At 38.6% G+C, this 20,279-nt stretch overlaps 1 protein-coding gene across 2 annotated transcripts in view; it reads right to left on the reverse strand.

The window, feature by feature from the left end:
- Window positions 1-863: 863 nt before the first annotated feature.
- The window catches only part of PAPSS1 (3'-phosphoadenosine 5'-phosphosulfate synthase 1), a 98,673-nt gene continuing 79,257 nt past the window's right edge, over window positions 864-20,279 (reverse strand). For both annotated transcript variants that reach the window (XM_072809918.1, XM_072809917.1), the window contains 2 exons: window positions 14,985-15,214; window positions 864-1,583 (listed from right to left, as the gene is read on the reverse strand). In XM_072809918.1, the coding sequence (XP_072666019.1) occupies window positions 1,445-1,583; window positions 14,985-15,214 (369 nt within the window). In that variant the 3' untranslated portion in view covers window positions 864-1,444. The remainder of the gene's footprint in view (window positions 1,584-14,984; window positions 15,215-20,279) is intronic.

Genomic DNA, 20,279 nt, shown 5'->3' on the forward strand with positions numbered 1-20,279 from the left:
CTCAGTCGGTTAAATGTCCAACTCCTGATCTCAGCTCAGATCTTGATCTCAGCGTCGTGAGTTCAAGTTCTAAGTTGGACTCCACCCTGGGTGTGGCGAGCCTACTTAAAAGTTAAAAATAAGGGACACCTGGGTGGCTCAGTGGTTGAGCATCTGCCTTTGGCTCAGGGCATGATACTGGGATCCGGGATCAAGTCCCGCATCAGGCTCCCTGTGGAGAGCCTGCTTCTCCCTCTGCCTGTGTCTCTGCCTTTCTGTGTGTCTGTCTCTCATGAATGAATGCATGAATGATAAATCTTTTAAAAATAAATAAATTAAATTAAATTAAAATTAAAATGGGTACTTGGGTGGCTCAGTTGGTTAGGTGTTCAACTCTTGATCCCAGCCCAGATCCTGATCTTAGGGTCATGTGTTCAAGCTTTGCATTGTGCTCCACACCAAGCATGGAGCTCACTTACAAAAAAAAAAAAAATGCTGGTGTCCCAACCAAAACTGTATATCCAGCTCCTAAATAAACATCTCCACTTGAATAATCTACTTGAGGATATTCTACAAAAATAAACTTGATACACTTCCCCCTCCCCAAATGGACTAATTGTTATCCCCCACTCCTTCTATCAGATCTCTGTTACTGGTACCACCACCTTAGGTGTTCAATAATACGAGAGATATTTGGGGAAACTGGTTGAGATTTTGGATAGACAGAGAATACATTATCATCTTCCTACTTAAAAATTCACTATGAAACACAGTTTAGGAACTAATTATTAGATTCCAGTAATGAAAGATGCCTATACTTCCCCTCCTCCATCAGATATGTTTCACAAGAAGGAAAGGTTATATATAACAAAACATCACAGAAATAAGAAGCCAAAAAGTTTAATGTTATTGAATAAAGAAAGTTCATTCAGGGCTTATACAGATCATAAGAACAGATTATAACAGCTAAGAGATCAATAGCTTATTGGAAGAAAGAAAGCAGTTTATATTTTCAATGTAGAAAAAGACAATCTAATTGCTACAGATGTCTTGTAAAATTCCCAAAACAAAGTCTAGCCAAGTTTATTGTCTAGTAGGTTTTTTTTTCCAAGGGATGAAAAATGAGATTCAATGTGTATACTATTGGTTACAACTAATATAACAGCTTGAAAAAATCATAAGACAGAAGCATAAATATAATATAAAAAGACAAGATTTTAAAATTGTACTGTAGGAATATTAACTATAATAAGTGGAAAAGATACATTAAAACCAGCCTTGTGTTACACTAGTTCAAAACAAAACTCATAAGGCAGACCAAAACCAATGCTAGTTAAGGAAAAGTGGTCTGTTTTTAGGAAGGGTGTCCAGACAGACACCACCACAAAGAAATGCCAACAGTAACTATGTGGTCCCCTCTTGTTACTCAGTAAAGTGTCAAAGGTGGAGTGACTGGGTCAATAGCTTAAGCTTTCTCCAAGGATTTGTAGTATTCCATCAGCACGGTCCAGGCTTTGGGAGCCATGAAACCTTCTGGAGGTTTCTGGCCTTCTCGGGCAAGTTTTCGCATTCGTGTTCCTGAAATAAATTCAAAGTCTTCATGGCTGAAAGATAAAAAAAGAAGATGTTTTCCCATTTTTAGAATCTTAATGATAGTGAAATTTTAAAAAGCAGTTGTTTTCCTATTCGTGGTAGATAAGCTTAATGGGAAAAAAATCTGGGTAAAACATAATACTTATAAATGAATGATCAATCTGATTTCAAATTTGTCATTGAATAAAAAACACCATGCTATCAAAAATGACATTTTTAGAACTAGGAAATGAATTTTAATTGAAATGTTTATTAGATCATTATATATTCACATACAATTGTAAGAAATAATACAGTGAGAGGTCATGTACTTTTTACCCAGTTTCCCCAATGATAGTATCTTGTAAAACTATAGCATAATATCACAATCAGATTATCAGCATGGACACAATCTACCAATCTGAATCAGATTTCCCCAGTTCTACCTGTACTCAATTCTCTATGTATTTAGTTCTATTCAATTTTATCACATATGTAGGTTGATGTATCCAGCACAGTCGAGATGCATCAACAGTTCCAAAACTATGGCTGCCCTTTTTCAGCCATACCCATCTCTCCTCCTCACTTCCTCCTCCGTAGCCCATGCTAACTACTAATTTAGAAATAGAGATGCTTAAAAAAACCAAAAAAGTATTAAATCCAATTTACCTAGCACAGAATGAAAACTTAGAAAATTTGAATCTGTAAGGTTAAATGCATTATGGAACATTAAGAGAAAAACTATCATTTTTTTTCATAGCAAAAACAAGTATCAATAATTGATACCATCCCACTGGTAAGATACCATAAAAATAGTTTTTCTCCTCTTCTCATATTCAAAAACACACAAAGGTCCTTAAAACCATTAAGCTCTGAGCACCTACGCTATGCCACATACTGTCTACTAGTAATTTCATCCTCTTCCCTCAAACAAGGAGAGCCAATCTACATAGCAAACCAGGATCCATCAAAAGCTCTGCATCAAAAAAAAAAAAAAAAAAAAAAAGCTCTGCATCACTTAGATCACATGCTGTTTTTACTCCTTGTTAGGAGCTGTAGGTTTCCTTTTCACTTCATTATTTGTGGAGTTAGCCTGGGGGTCATAAATCATAAACTGCCACATGCTTCTAGAAGGATGCCAAGTATGTTTTTTAACTAAGAATCACACTTCCAGGAATCTACATTTAGGAAATAATCAGATGCACACAAATGTTACACATAAAGAAAGCTATCTGAAAGTTGTTTTAGGATGTAAAATATTGTTGTTGTTGTTTTTAAAGATTTTATTTATTTATTCATGAGAGACACACAGAGAGAGGCAGAAACACAGGAAGAGGGAGGAGAAGCAGGCTCCATGTAGAGAGCCCGATGCAGGACTCGATCCTAGGACTCTGGGATCACGCCCTAAGCCAAAGGCAGACTACTCAACCACTGAGCCACCCAGGCGTCCCAGGATGTAAAATATTGTAAGTGACCTGAAGGTTCTAAATAAATTATGGTACAGCCCTGAGTAAAATAATCAGGACACAAAACTTTATATGCAATACAAATGCAATTTTGTTAAAATATAGAGCATGTGGAGATGCAGCTATAAAGAAATATACCCAAATATTAGTAGTGGTCATTTCCATACAGTATTATGAAAAGTGCTTTTAATTTTGCTCATGTTTTCTGTAGTTTTCTATAATGATTTTTATCAATATCAAAATCAAATAAAAATACAAATATCAGTAATAATTTTTACGAGTAAAAGCTTGTTTAAAAAAATTTCTACCCAAAGTGATTTTAAATAATTTTCTAAAAATTAACCTTAAATTTACCTAAAACCTCAATCACTTAGAATACTGCCCCTGAGGAAAGCAGATACATAAGGTGCTGCAATAGCATTATGCTTCCTATTCTAGTCTCACAGTAGTTATAATGGCTTTTAATTTATATTTACAGAGCAGGCATTACTTAACAGTAAAGAGTGTACGAACAGTAAAAAGTATATGAATGGTGCTAGAGACACAAAAATGTATACTAACTAGTGATTGGATACTTACTAGCTTTCAGATTAGGAACTCAATAAATATTAGGTGAAACAGAAAAGAATGAAATGGTGTATGTATAGAAAAATTCTACTGGTTCAATACAGAACCATGTATAGTCTTAAATGAGTCACTACTCTTTATCTTCTGACAAAAAAAGGGGACTACAGGATCTCTGATTGCTGGAGTTAATCTGAGCTACTTTTATGTTCCCTTTTACCTAAATCTAGATTACTCCCACTAGAGATTTCTACATGACCTTCATAATGATCTCTTCCATAATCATTTTCTGATCTGCCTTCTCTCTGATCTTGCTCAACTCCACTTTAGGCAGGGCAATGCACATACCACCTTCCTAACTGGTCCACTTAAATCTATCTATGAGCTCTCAGACTGTGGGCTCCAGGCCAAGAAAGACCAAGTACTCCCGATCCAAATCGTGTACTGGTTTCTCGTCTCTCTTTCTGCTTTTGTCTGTGTGTTCAATGACCCCACTGCTCACTTGACTTCTAAAGCTTGCAACAAAGAGGCTCTGTGTACTTCTTTCATGAGGCCAGGCCCTATGCATCACCAAATTTGTTAGTTCCTCAGATCACTACCTCTTCAATTCACTGCTGGCCCCATTTCTGGCCTTTCCAACTCCCCAGTGGGATACCCAGATTTTAGTGAATCCCCCAATCCCCCAAACTTAAGTTTTATTCTGGAATACTACACTTGTAGGATATCAGTACAAAACAGTGTGACTCATTTCACAAGAAAATCATCTCTTATCATTAAGCAGAAAGGCACTACTTTATTTTTTAAAAAATATTTTATTTACTTATTCATGACAGACACACACAGGGGGGCAGGCAGAGACACAGGCAGAGGGAGAAGCAGGTTCCATACAGGGAACCCAACGTAGGACTTGATCCCAGGTCTCCAGGATCAGACCCTGGGCTGAAGGCGGCGCTAAACCGCTGAGCCACCCGGGCTGCCCAACACTACTTTAATTTAGGCACACACCTTCCCCTAGTTACCCTGCAGGCTTTTCTTATTCCCTCAACTCTGAAAAAGACGGGAAGATATACATATGCATTCACCTCGACATTTCAACAGCTCTCATCTGCTTAGGTAAAATACCTTTTAAATGTCTATGTAAATTTTCAGTGATGATCAATAAAAATGAAAGGTTAACAGATACTGCTTAAAAGACGGATTCAGAGAGCTTCAATCTAAAGGCTCTCACTTCTATCATCTCTTCAATATGCAAGACAAGTCAGATCTTCTAAAACATACAGGCCCATGCAGATGGCTGGTTACCACAGCTGACACGGAAAGTAAGCCAACATCTTTCTCTTATACAAATGACGATCTAAAGAAAGACAAAGAAATTGACTGCATGTGAGATGGGTTTAGAAAAGAAGCAAGACTGCAAAAGGAGATGTCAAAACATTCAGTAAGGTTGGGTTAGAACCAATTTGTAAATTTATCAACACTAAAATGAAAGCAGAGTTGGAGAAAATGGGTAAACTCTCCAAAGAAAGACGACTCAGCAAAAGGAAAAGCATTTGTCAAAGGAGTAGGAAGAAAACCAAGATGACATGGAGGTTATAGAAGAAGAGAAATTCTCAAGTGTTAAAGCCACACAGAAGCTGAGAAAAATGATTGAAGGAAAGAAGAAAGAGTGATGATCTGGAGTTAGAAGACACGGTAGTTAATGCAGGAGGGTCTCAACCTTCTCAATAAAGATGTGAAGACTGCCTTAAAGAGTAACAAGAAGCTGTGCAGGAATGGATTAATAACAGCATCAACACTGCTGACTCCAGACCAGCCAGGTTACCCCTGGGGGCAGGGCTTAGCAAAGCCCAGGTCAGAGGGGAAACCAAGAGGATAGAAGGGTCCAGATAGCCATCTGACTGTATCTAAACATCCTCGCTCCAACCTGATGTAAAATCAGTTAGTTTAGCTCAGGAGGTTCACTGATTGGCTCCCTAAATAAGCTTCACTGAGGAAAATTATAACCCTAGAGCTTTATGGCCACGTAAACTTTAAAGTTTGATTTCAACAAAGGAAACCTTGTGTCCCATGCATCAAGTGCCTGTTCTTGATGGCAATGAAAAAGAAGTGAGAGCATAGCTTGCAAGATGACTCTGTCCTGACTATTTGATGAAAGGGAAAAAGCCAGACCAATTATAGCTCTTTCTTTTCCCCACAATGCCAAACGATCTGGAACCCAGAAGTTTGCTTGCATTCCTTCTGAAATTGCATTTTAAAACCAAGGTCCCTGGGTACCTCTTTTCCTGATGCTATTTCACACTCCATCTGCCCTGCATGCCACAAACATTTCTTCATCACATGAAATGGGAGTTTCTATTCCCACATGGTGGTAGTTCCACTCCACCCTGGATACAGAAAACACATTTATTTCCTCTGCCTCATACTTGTTCTGTCACATAAGGGTTTTACTTTTTATCAGAAGTCAGGTGCAAGGACTTGGCACATTATCCATCATCAAATCGTATTTTTCACAGTTCATCTTAAATTAGATATCTTACAAAAATAACGAAATCTAGTAAAAACTCAGGCAGTTGGAGAATAATCTAAAATTAGCTCCCAACTTTACCTGTGAATAATCAAGAATCTGCCAGAAGCAGAAAAGGCCACTAAGTAAATGACCAAGAGGGTTTTACTACAAAGCAATTCTTATAAGCCATCTAATTACACTAGTTAACCAATCTCCCATGGCACCTGAAAAAAGAAAACACAAATATGTTTGATTTTTCTTCCTTCTCAAAACCACTTGGTTGTAGGTTCTCATAATCCACAGCTCTTAAAGGGGTTAGAATGGCAGGGAGGGGAAAAAGCACAGCATCTAGCAAGCTATGTGGGACCCTGTGGAATGGACCAGCGTCTTGTCCCACGTGGGATATAATAACTACATGTGGCCAGCATCTTGACAAACTCCAAAGTACAATGACTCTTGGCCACTTGTTGAAGATTTTAAATCTTTACAACCATCTGCTGTCTCTTAGTCCACATATGTGGCCATCAGAGCCACCAGCACGAGTTATACAAATGGACAAGAGCTGGGGTCAGCAGATGGCCCATCAAGTGTATCTTTTGAAGGTTCACACTCAATTAGATTGGCTTTTTTAAAAATGTTAACTAGACGATAAGCAATCTAATGAACTATTTTTGGTCTAAATAACTTTTCATCCAACTTAAAAGAAGCTCATATATGATACCGTGTAGATCAAAACACTAATTCTTAGGTGTGAGGTCAAAAGTCATCTCTTCAAAACCAGATTTTTTTTTTTTTAAGATTTTATTTATTTATTCATGAGAGAGGCAGAGACACAGGCAGAGGGAGAAGCAGGCTCCATGCAGGGAGCCCAATGTGGGACTCGATTCTGAGACTCCAGGATCACGCCCTGAGCCGAAGGTAGACGCTTAACCGCTGAGCCACCCAGACATCCCAAAACCAGATAGTTATTTATGGCTTTTTTCCCAGGAACAAAAAACACTGGCTAACATCATACAACATAAATTTAACAATTTTTAAGTTTCAAACCAAAGACCAACTGAAATACACAAAAACTTATCTGGAACCTACTTAGCCAAAATCCTTAATTCATCATGTTTTCCTCCCAGCATTCCAATGTTATAAGTAAAAGCTAGAGAATAGCGCCTATCAGATATTCAGTCAACGAATTCCCAGGATTGTCCTAAAATGTACTGAAGTCAACTCAATCTTCTTTACCAAATAGGGTCATGAAACCTATACTCTACCACAGTGTGGAAGAATGGAGGTTTTTAACTGGGTGCCAGTGAACAGGTTTCAAAAGGATTCCAAAATATCTTAACGGGCAAAATGGGGATTCTGTGCTTTCAAACCAGGAAAGAGCATGTCAATTTCCACCTGCTTCCGAAAGAAGTCTCTGATTACTTAAGAGTGGATCCCAATTTTCAGAAAGCTAAACTCAGATGCTCTTAGATGCCCATCATCAAAAATAAAATTGGATGGCATGGGGTCCATGGCTGAACTCTGGTTATTGAAAGACTTCCTCCCAGCCTCCTGCCATGACTTATTCTGATGTCTCTGGGTCCTGCTTCCTATATACAGCCTGCTTAGTTTCAGAAAGTTATAGACACAGAAATAATAAATTTTCAAAGGGTTTTTCAAAATTAGGAACCCAAACAGCTTACGTATCCATGAGTTAACCAGAAAATTAGGTAAACCCAGGACATGGCTAGATAATGACCACAGTAAATAATTTCCTTTATGTTTGTCATCAGGATTTCTTTGAGACACATGTGACTATCCTCATTTATTTAGAAACCAGGATTTCTATTACTCTCAGAACATCTAGATCAGCTCCAACTATGAAAGTAAAAATAAGTCTGAAGTAATTAAAAAAAAAAAACCACACACTTGGACATGTGACTAATGATGAATAATTAAAAAGAAAATAAGTACCCAGATATGCCAATATTGTTGCAGACCTCTGATTCTCAACAGAAGTGATTTTGCAACCTCATCTCCCCCACCTCAGGGTAAATATCCTAGAATGCACCAGACCCCCCACCCAACCAACAAATTATCTGGCCCCAAAAGTCAATAATGCCAAGGTTAAGAAAGCCTCCTAATTGTCATGTTTGTTTGTCTTTTTAATTTTTATTTATTTATTTATTTGACACAGAGAGCGAGCAAGTGAAAGCAGGGGGAGCAGCAGGCAGAGGGAGAAGCAGGCTCCCCACTGAGCAGGAAGTCCAACATGGGATTCAATCCCAGGGCCCTGAGATCATGAACTGAGCCAAAGGCAGATGCCACCTAGCGCTCCTAAATGACATGTTATTGAGAAAGAAATTGATTTGATATTGTTATAATAAGGAAAATCACAGTCCTACCCCCCAAATGGCAGAAAACATAAGAAAAGTGAGAAGATCCCAAAGTCACAGGAAAAAAGAAAAGCAGAAAAAACAGTCAAGACACAAAACACAACACTGCAGCTCTTTCCTCCTGGAACCCTGCAGTAAGCAAGATCAGTGATGACATGGCACAGCTCTATAGTCCGAGGGGAGAGCATAGCCAAGTCCCAGCAGTGCACCATTTGAAGGTACAGATATAGAAAAACTATACTCCATGTGTGCTGGACAACGGGTAGAAGAGATGAGACTAGCTACCATCAGCAGATGCTACCTGCCCTCGGTGATACCCAAGGATGCAAGTGAGCTGTGAGGAAGCCTCTGGGCCAGTCAGGTTCTGTAGCGCGGAGGGGCCTGCATACCTACCTCGCTCCGACCTGTGATGCCCACACAACCACTGGGACTTGTGGCACAGAATGGTACCAGAACGAACAAAAGGAGCCATTGGAATGTGTACACAGAGCTTCTAATAATGTGGAAAGATGCTCATGAAAAGTAAATAATTAAAAGCAGGATAAAAAATTCTACTATGTCTGGAGCGACTGGGTGGCTCCATCAGTTAAGTGTCTGCTTTCAGCTTAGGTCATGATCCCAGGGTCCTGGGATCAAGCCCTGTGTCAGGCTCCCTGATCAGCAGGGAGTCTGTGTGTCTCCCTCTCCCTCTGCCCCTCTTCCTGCTTTTGTTCTCTCACACTATCTCAAATAAATAAATCTTCAAAAAAAAAAAAATTCTACTATGCTATAAATTCAACTACGTTAAATGAATATAAATAATAAAATCAAAACAGAAAAAAATGGGTGATGGCATGAGTGTTACTTTTAAATTGCTAATATTATCTTTTTCTCCTTTTAAATGCTTTTATATTTTTTTTTAAACATAGGTTGTTTTTTTTTATTGGCTGGCCACTGAGGGAACTCATCCTATTCATTACTCACCCAAAAATGCATAAAAATCAGGGTATCCCATCCACCCAGAAAGAAGCAACTTTTTACGAACAAAGGTTTTAAAGAGCAAGAGCACGATTGTGGCCTATTTTTCTTCCACCAGGCTGGAGTATTGCTCTACTGGAATACCCAGATTACTCTATCCTAAGCTCTAAGGGAAATATTTTCCTGAGAACTGTCCCATTTGCTCTACTTTTTCTCTAGTACTTATATGATTATGTCCATTTACCTCATAAGGGTACTTAAAACTGGCCAGGGCTTTGGGGTAGAGAGAAGAAGATCTTTGGCCTTGTTTGGTTCAAGGCTACTTTGGTGTTCCTGGTAGTAAAGAGATAAATCTTCATCTAGTCTTCTAGCACAGCAGAATTCTAATTGGGACTTTTACATTGTTGGTTACCCTTCAATGTATGGCCCTCTCTCCTTGTCCCCACCACTTCTCACTTTCTGATGTTACAAGATGATTAAGTGCAGGACACGAGTACTATTGGATTTTATAATGAAAATATTACAACATCGGGGCAGCCTGAGTGGCTCAGCGGTTTAGTGCCTGCGTTCGGCCCAGGGCGTGATCCTGGAGACCCGGGACGGAGACCCACATCAGGCTCCCCGCATGGAGCCTGCTCCTCCCTCTGCCTATGTCTCTGTCTCTCTCCCTCTCTGTGTCTCTCATGAATAAATAAATAAAATCTTAAAAAAAAAAAAAAAAAAGGAAAGAAAACATCACATCTCCTTAGGATGTCCTATCTATTTTTCCTATTATTAACCATCAGAGAAAATTTTTACTTTTATTTTATTCCTAGAAAACAAAAGCTTCTCACGGCTCTAGAATGGTTTCAACAGATGGGTCTATGAAAGGATGAAGACAAATAACATTACTACCACTAGGTCATTTGTATGGCAAAGGGGATTTGTGCAGATGCAATGAGTTACTAATCAAATGATCTCAAATAGCGAAATTATCTGAGTGGGTCTAACCTAATTACTGGGGCCCTTTTTTTTCCCCCCCCCCTAAATTTTTATTTATTTATTTATGATAGTCACAGAGAGAGAGAGGCAGAGACACAGGCAGAGGGAGAAGCAGGCCCCATGCACCGGGAGCCTGATGTGGGATTCGATCCCGGGTCTCCAGGATCACGCCCTAGGCCAAAGGCAGGCGCCAAACCGCTGCGCCACCCAGGGATCCCTTACTGGGGCCCTTTAAAAACAAAGACTTTTCTCAGCTGACAGCAGAAGGGAAAGTCAGGGAGATGTGAAGTATGAGACGGATTTACCATGAAGGAGGATTTATTGCTGGGATGGAGGTGTCCACAAGAAAGGACCTAAAATGGCTTCTAGGAGCAGAGAGCAATCCTTAGCCAACATCCAGTAAGAAGATGGGACTTCAGCCCCACAAGTGCAAGAAACTGAATCCTGCCAACAAGGGTCATCTTGGAAGTGGATTCTTTCCAGAACTTTAAGATAAGAGCCCAGCCTGGCCAGAGAATCCAATGTAGTCCACCCAGATTTCTGATCTAAAGAACTGTGAGATAATACATAGTATTGTTGCATTAGAAAGCTAACTAAATTAGCAACTTGGAAATGCTGAAGTATAGCTTTAAGAGTCTTCACACAGAAACCACTAGAAAAGATGAGCTTTCCTGTGGAAAGTATATAAAAGAAAGGAAGGCTAAATGAAAAAGTGCTGAGAGATGCCTACATTAGAGTATTTTTTTTTAAAGACACTAATGGTACATGAATTAAGATTTACTCCAGCATTGAAACTATGAAAATACTCTACTGATAATGTGGAAATAACCCGACCGCAATCATTTTCATCTACCTGTCTCTTCATTCACCCACTGCCATAAGGAACTCTTACTCATGTGTGCTTTTTGTTGAGTTGCTATTTTAGGATTCTGAACCATAATTTTGCATTTTTCTACCCAAATACAAAGATTTACTGCATAAAGGAGACATTACAAATAACTGAATTCTAAGTTTGTTTGTAATATCCGAAAGAATGGGGTTTTTAATCTTGTAGTCCTAAAACTAAATTTCCTTGAGTCACTATTACAGCAAATATGAACCTACTTAACTTCCTAAGTAAAAACAGATGATTTTTATCATAATTCCTATCAATATCTTGCTTGAAATCTTCATGAAGTTTTTTTCTCCCTAAGCCTTGTCTTACACTAATATTTAATTAAATCAAAAGCTACAAAATCATTAATTACATAAAAGCTGGCATTGAATAACGTCCATTAATCAAACATAAGACAACCTCATATGTGCATAATTAATAACTGTGTTTTCTCACTACATCAAAGACTATCGCCTTTCCACAAAATTTTAATCACTTTCCAACATATTCCCATCAACTTAATTATATTTGAACACAAATATAAAAAATTAGAAAACTAAGGCAGTTTTAAGGCTTCCCAAGTTACAATTTATTAAGATTTGGTAACTCAAAAAATTCCAAGAAAATGAGCCACTCATGCAACTAATATAGAATTCATCATTGGAAAATCTTATGAGAACTGATGTAATTATTTAGCTTTTGAATGATTAAAAGAGAGACTTAAAGCAATACTACACAGATTTAACAAAACATGAAAGTTATCAAGGGCTTCCCAGCACATCAGTCAACCACATACAGATGGGTTCTGGGTCCTGCGGGTGACTGAATCACCTGATAATGCATGCAAAGAAACCACAGTAATGAGACATAAGAACAAGGAGAAGTGTAAAAGAAAAGCTCAACTCTATTTAGTTTTGTTTCCTTAATTCACCAACATGCAAACTCACCTAAGTTTTAACTATCTGGCCACTAGCAGAATGATTCTATTTCTCTCCTTACTCTGTAACTAATCATTACTTTCAGAACAAGATTACGTTCATAACATTGTACACCAACTAAACAAGACAGCTGCATGCTGGATGAGAAGTAAAACATTGCCCAGCACAGCATTCCATCTCTGATACTCCATGTTTTATAAATTTGTAGAAAGCTATGCTACCCTCCAACAAGGGTTCTCGGCTGGGGAGCTTTCAAAGAACTACTGGTGTGTAGGCCTGTCCTCACAGTAATACGTAAATTAGATTCTCTGAGGGTGGGCCTACATAATCTTAACCACAAAAGGATAGGACTGTATTAGAAACTTTTTTTTTTTTTACTTTCCTTAATATTTAATTTATATCTTTAGTTTCAATTACTTTTTGTGGTGATTTAGTTCAAAGTTTACTCAAATTGCTTTTATTTTTCTTAAAATTCTCTTGTTAAAGCTCCCGAGGTATCCCTTTGGAAGAAAAGGCCCATGTGCAATTCTTAGCACACCCCTCTTACAGCTGCACTGTTTGTAAGACAGTGAAATTGCACTGTGTGTACACATGTAAGTAAATGTACACATGCATATATATATATATATATATATATTAAACATACAAACAACATACACAGACATATATATTTTTAGGCCGAAACAAAACATGCCACGATTTAAAACTATTTCTATGTGTTGGCAAACACTGGTCTTTTATAAAAGTAAAAATGGTCTGGATTATTGCAAATTCTTCTCTTGGTGTAGTTCAGAAGTATACTGGAATCTGGGCCACATTTCAGATCTTCAGAAAATAAGTTTAGAATAGCTCCTGTCTTGAATTCCACACCTAGGCCACAGAGTATAGGTAGGAGTTGCCTGCATCAGTTATATAAGCCTCTTCTGTTCATTGACTCGTAAGATTTTCCTGTATTTTAGCTATTGGTCGTCACTCTTAAAAGCCTGCTATTGCCGAAAATTATGCATTTGTTTTTCTCCAGAATTATTCAGATCATTAAATGGGAAGCCAATATAAAAATAGTATTTCTTTACCCAGCTTATCATTTATCACAAAGAAAGAAATCAAATAACACAGAACTTTATGTCGCTTTTAGAAACAAGAAATTGTTTTGATCTTTACAATGTTTCTTTTTCTTTCTTGTCCTCACCATTACAAAATGGGCCACACCAAATGAGGACACAGGGTCAGAATCAGCATTATTTCTGAACACAGAATTAACTGTAAAGTATCAAAGAAGAATGGATGAGGCTCTCAGATTAAAGGTTATTAGACCATGGCTGATTTTCAGTTAGCACCTGTCAGGAGAGGTAAATGTAAGAAAACACAAAAAATACTTGTGTTTTACTTGCTGAACATGAACTGTGATTTGTACAAAAGAAATAGATGTACTAAATAAGGAGATGTACATTGTACTAAAAAAGCATCAACAAAACAAGTATCTGCTAACATATAAAAATAACGATGCTACAGGATCATGGAAGTAACTACAGATTTTAAGTTAGGATGGAATCAACTCTTCCACTGCCATTATTATTATTATTTTTTTTAAGATTTTATTTATTTGACAAGAGAGAGGGAGAGGGAGAAGCAAGCTCCCCACTGAGCAGGGAGCCCAATGCAGAACTCGATCCCAGAATTCTGGGATCATGACCTGAGCCAAACTCTGCCATCATTTTAGAAAAGAAACAAGGCCAGAGGCACAGGGCTCTCTAGTCACAAAGCAAGGACAGGCCTAGAACCCATAACTTCCTATTCTAGAGCTTTACACTGCCACTCTAAATTTAGATTGATATTATTGATACATAAAAATCAATACAACAGATACATGTTCATACTACCAATAATCTGTACTAAAAGTTTGTTCATTTTCGCTCCTAAAATTTTTGAATAAGTTGTACTTTTATTTTAAAATATTTTATTTATTTGAGAGAGAGAGAGAGAGAGACTGTGTGTGTGTGTGTGTGTGTGTGTGTGTGTGTGTGTGTGTGTTGAGAGAGAATGAGCTGCGGGGGCAGGGGCAGAGGGAGAGCGAGCAGCAGACTCCCCACTTAGCAGAGCTCCATCCCAGGACTCTGAGATCACGACCTGAGCCAAAGGCAGATGCTCAACCGACGGAGCCACCCAGGTGCCCAGAAGTTGCACTCTTAGTAGTCAACAGCACAGGCTCTGGAGCTACACTGCTTGGCTTCAACTGCTGGGCTGCCATTTACTGCTCTGTGGCTTTATACAAGTTACTGAACTGAGTATGTCTCAGCTTACCACTAATCTATAAAATGAGGCTAATAGCAATACCATAGGATTAGTGTGAGGAATAATTAATACCTATAAAGCAAGTAGGAGAATGCCTATCACATAGTGATTTCACAAATATTAAATTCTCTCTCACTACATAAATTTTCTGGGCTTACCAGAGTAATCATCACTAAGTCTCTGGACTTAGTGCTCTATAACACACAGTAAATGACAGACACAGAAATGTCAATACTGCCCTTAAGAACTCTGCAACAAAATTCCTGAAATCATGAACCACGAAATCAGATTTACTTTTTATTTCTGCTTCTAACTGCTGGAATATTGAGAAGTTAGTCCCTAGGTTGGGTCTTTCTCTGAAATGGGTACAACAAAGCCTGCCATCAGAAAGTTATTGCAAAGCTGGGACAACATGGTGATATATCCCAGGAGCAGCTTAGATCACAAGGTGTTTCATAGATTTGTGAATATAAAACTTACTGTTCAGAGTCATAGTAGTCCATACGCTTCTTTTTCTTGTTGTAAGCTGCAACTCGAAAGGGAACTATTTCCAAGGTAATTAGGCCAGGGGCCATTGTCAGCACTTTAGCACCATGAGTTGGCTCATAAAGATCCTTCCCTGTTTCTGGATGAGGCATACCAGCAGGGTCTCGTCCAACAATGTAAAAATTGGCTCCGGCAACCATCCGTGCTCTGCAATGCCACTGGACCTAGAATGGAAAATTTTCATATCCAATAACTATGCTTTTATGCCAGTATCTAGAAGTAATAAACAGATAATAAATGCATGTATACAGGTAGCCCCCAAATTTATAGTCCCCAACTTTATGATGGTGCAAAAGTATACACATTCAGTAGAAACTATTTCTCTAATTTTGAATTCTGGTATTTTCCCAGGCATGCAATATGCAGTAGAATCCTCTCTCATGATGCTGGGCAGGTGCAGTGAGCCACACTTCCTAATCAGTCGTGCAATCACGAAGGTAAACAATCCACACATTTACTACCATTCTGCACCTGTAAAACCACTTTGTTTTTCACATTCAGTACAGCATTCAATGATATTATTCAATACTTCATTATAAAAGAGGTTGTGTTAGATGATTTCGCCCAACTGTGCTAACATGAGTGCTCTGCACATTTAAGGTAGGCTAGGCTAACTTATCATGTTCAGTAGGTTAGATGGCAAAACACAATGATAAAATACTTTTATGCCTCATACATGCCACCTCTTCCTCTAATCACTCTGAGATTCAGCACTTCATGAAAATTCTTCTCATCCACTCTGCCCCTTCACTGTAGATACATAAGACCTTTGCTAGACCAGACTCAGATTTTTTTTTAAGATTTATTTATTCATGAGAGACACGGGGGGGGGGGAAGGGAGGGATTGAGAGAGAGAGAGAGAGAGAGAGAGAGAGAGAGAGAGAGAGGCAGAGACACAGGCAGAGAGAGAAGCAAACTCCATGCAGGGAGCCTGACGTGCGTCTTGATCCCAGGTCTCCAGGATTATGCCCTGGGTGGAAGGCAAGCGCTAAACCGCTGAGCCACACGGGCTGACCCCAGACTCAGATTTTTATCAAGAGTCAACCGACAATTCTGCAACTTAAGTGGATTATCATTTCGGCCTCATACAAATTAGCTACTGCTTACAGAGTTAGATTTATTTTTTTCTTTTTTTTTCTAATTTATTTTTTATTGGTGTTCAATTTACCAACATACAGAATAACCCCCAGTGCCCATTACCCATTCACTCCCACCCCCCGCCCTCCTCCCCTTCTACCACCCCTAGTTCATTTCCCAGAGTTAGCCGTCTTTACGTTCGGTCTCCCTTTCTGATATTTCCCACACATTTCTTCTCCCTTCCCTTACATTCCCTTTCACTATTATTTATATTCCCCAAATGAATGAGAACATATAATGTTTGTCCTTCTCCAATTGACTTATTTCACTCCGCATAATACCCTCCAGTTCCATCCACGTTGAAGCAAATGGTGGGTATTTGTCATTTCTAATAGCTGAGTAATATTCTATTGTATATATAAACCACATCTTCTTTCAATGGACACCGAGGCTCCTTCCACAGCTTGGCTATTGTGGCCATTGCTGCTATAAACATCGGGGTGCAGGTGTCCCTGCGTTTCATTGCATCTATATCTTTGGGTAAAAGGGTGGAGGGGGTTGGATTAAATGATCTGATCTTCCTTACATATTAAAATTAGCCATACATCCCTGGCTCATTGGCCATTTGGTACTTGAATGATTTTAAGTATCTAACATAAATATTTAATGAGCAAAGTAAGTTCACCTAAATTTTTAAATTTTTAAATCTAACTCTGACAAGTAAAAAGGGCAATCTAAGTTCTCTGAATTTAGGTGAACTTACTTTGCTCATTAAATATTTATGTTAGATACTTAAAATCATTCAAGTACCAAATGGCCAATGAGCCAGGGATGTATGGCTAATTTTAATATGTAAGGAAGATCAGATCATTTAATCCAACCCCCTCCACCCTTTTAAAAGGAGAAAAAACTGAAGCCGGAAAAATTAGTACCTTACAGGATCACAAAGTAACCAGCAGAGGCCAGTTCTAATTTTGACTTGTAAAATAACCCAAAAATTTAATTGCCTCCTTGATTTATTCTAGAGGTTCAATGAGGAATTAAACACAACAAACATGGATGAGTCAACATTCTCCTGCAAGTGACCGAATAATTTCAATTTACATGTTACTGAGTGGTTTCCCTCTGACAATACTTTTAAAACTAGCAACTAGAATAAGCAAATCACATGTAGTAACTTTTCCAAGAACGCCTGGTGTGAATCAACTTAAAACCGACTGAAAAGGTAACGTGCTTTCAAGAGAATGAATGCAAGTCAGCCCATAGCCATCCTGTATCTGGTTTAGGAACTCAGGCTTTAGAAACAGACTGTTCTAGATTTAAATCCTGGTTTTGCCCCTTAATGATAGAATGCCTTAGTCACTTTCCTAATAGAAGCCTCAGTTTCCAAATTTGTAAAAATGACAAAGATAATGTTTAACCCATAAGATCGACAGGAGATTTGAAAACACTCAAGATAGCACATGGCGCTCAACAAAGGACAGTCACAAATATTGCCACTGTTACTATTACTCTATGAGAAAGTCCAGACAGTTCCAGTTGCATTTAATTGCTTCCTAGCCAGTGTTTCTAAAGAAAATTCAGTTGCTCTATGAAAAACATGACATGCTGCTCAGAACATGGTCAGTAAAACCCTGAAAGCTGTCTGTTTATCCCTCCAGCACAAAGGCCAAGATGTATTATCTTGTTATTCCAAACATGTCATGCATGTTTGGAATACTGAATGCATATGAAGAAGGAATGTTAGGTGATGTCTACAGGTTTCCTATAGAGTCAAGAATCCGTAAGTAGCCAACCTAAGAAGAGACTTATATTCTGCTTTACTTGAATCTGTCTGCCAAATAAGATTGGCTTTTTTTCTAATTACAAAAGTAATTTAACTCCTATGTGGCAAATAGAGCTAGATGTCTTTACAGCAACTGATTTTTCTTTGCCCTGATCTATTTCTTGATGACAGAAACCTCAGTCTAGAGAATGAAAATGCCAGCGCCTTGTTTTTGCAGCCTTCCTTGCCATACAGTCATATAGCCATACAGTATGGGCATCTGAGCAAATAATAGGACCTCTGAGGAAGTCGGCTGAAGGATTTCTTTAAAACATTTTCCTAATAAAATTCTCAACTCTCATTTATCTGAAAATGTCTTGACTTCACCTTCATTTTTCCTTGAATATAGAATTCTAGATTAACAGACATTTTTGTTTTTCTCTTATAGAGGTCAGTCCATTGTTTCTGGTTCATATTGTTCCTAAGAAAACAGTCATCATTCCTACTATTTCCCTACTGTTCCCTCTTCTTCCTTCTCTCCATCATCTATTTATTTTAGAGAGATAATTTTTTAAGATTATTTATTTTAGAGAGAGAGAGAGACAGAGAAAGTGTGCAAGCAGGTGGTGGGGGGGGAGGGGCAAGCAGACTCCACACTGAGCACAGAGCTCAAAAGGGGTGCTCATCTCATAACCCTAAACTAAGATCATGACCTGAGCTGAAACCAAGAGTCAGACAATCACTTAACCAACTGAGCCACCCAGGGTCTCTATTGCTTTGCTTTTAAAGGGTCCTCTTTATATTATGAAATTTCAGCAGATAGACTGCTTGTGCTTAAGTGTGGTTTTCTTTGGATTTATTCTAAGATTTATTAGGCTTCTTCAATTTGTAGGTGGACATTTTCCACCAAGTTTGGAAAACTTTTAACCAACATTTTTTTTTCAAAAAACCTCTTCTGCCATATTTTTTCTCTCTCTCCTTCTTTCAGAACTCCAATTATACATATGTTAGATGGCTTGATATTACCCACAGGTCACTGAGGCTCTGCTCATTTTTCCCCCTATATTTTTTTTTTTGCCAATAATTTCAAATAATTTTGTTTTGACTTCTTGCTCACTGACCTTTCCTTCTGCCAACTCCAGTCTGTATTTATGTCCATCCAATAGATGTTTTCATTTCAGATCCACCTTAGTTCTTGAATTTCTATTTGATTCTTCTTTACATAGTTTCCATTTTTTTGAGATTCTTCATCTATAACCATATTCGCTTTTAAGAAGCTTTAATGCTCTGAATTGCTAATTCCTACATCCGCATTATCTCAAGGTATGTTTCTAGCACTTTTATTCTGGATTATAGGTCACACTTTTCTGCTTCTTTATATTTTAATTATTTGTTATTGTATGGTAGATCTGTGCATGTTTTCTTCCAAGGAGTATGAATTGTATTGTTTTTCTTTAGAGTATCAATGGCTTCATTCTAGATGGCAGATAATTTACTGGCACCTCTCATTTTTTTGAGATTTACTTTTTTCCTTTTTGGGCATGTCACTTTATAGCTTTTTTTTCTTTTTCTCCTTTGGTAAGATTTATTTTTATTTATTTGAGAAGAAGAGAGAGCATAAGAGAGCACATGGGGATGGGGAGCAGAGGAGAAGATCCCAAGCAGACTCCCTACTGAGCCCTGAGCCCCATGTGGGGCTCAATCCAATGACCCTGAAATCACAACCCAAGCCAAGAGTCCAACAGTTGACTGACAGAGCAACCCAAGTGACCCACCACTCTATAGCTTTTTGTGCCAATTATCAATCTATCAGAGAGATCTATCAATCTTAAATTCACCCTTCAGTACTTGATCTGAGATAATGGACTGAACTCTTTAAGCATTTCTCCCTTATAGTGAGCACAATGTTAAGTTTTATCAGTAGAGGGCATCATAGGGACATTATAGGAGGAAGGGAGCATCAAAGGTGACTGTGTATAGGGATACTGAGTGGCACTCTGGTCCATGGACAAGCCCAAAGTGCACAAGCCTTCAATGACCCCAAAGACCTAGCCTGAGCCCAATGACCACTCACTGCTACCTTCCTAGTGTAGACACTGATACACCCACCAGCCTGTGCTCACCTGTGTTCCAGAGGGCTGTTTCCTGCATTCACCTCAATATAGGGATCACACTCTGCACTGCTCTGGCAGCAAGCGGGCTCCCTCCCGATACCCTGACCCACCCTGAGCACTAGTCTGTCAGCCTCAGCTAGCCTGTTCACCAGAGAGGTGTTTCCTACTTTCTGGTTTCTGTGAGCCCAGACAGTCCACTGAATTTATCCACCATCTGGTTGGGATGAAACCATGCCTTTTTCAATGACATCTATAGCCCAGTCTTAGTGAGGG

Source organism: Canis lupus, chromosome 33 (genome assembly GCF_048164855.1).
Source record: "Canis lupus baileyi chromosome 33, mCanLup2.hap1, whole genome shotgun sequence".
NCBI classification, from domain to species: Eukaryota; Metazoa; Chordata; class Mammalia; order Carnivora; family Canidae; genus Canis; species Canis lupus.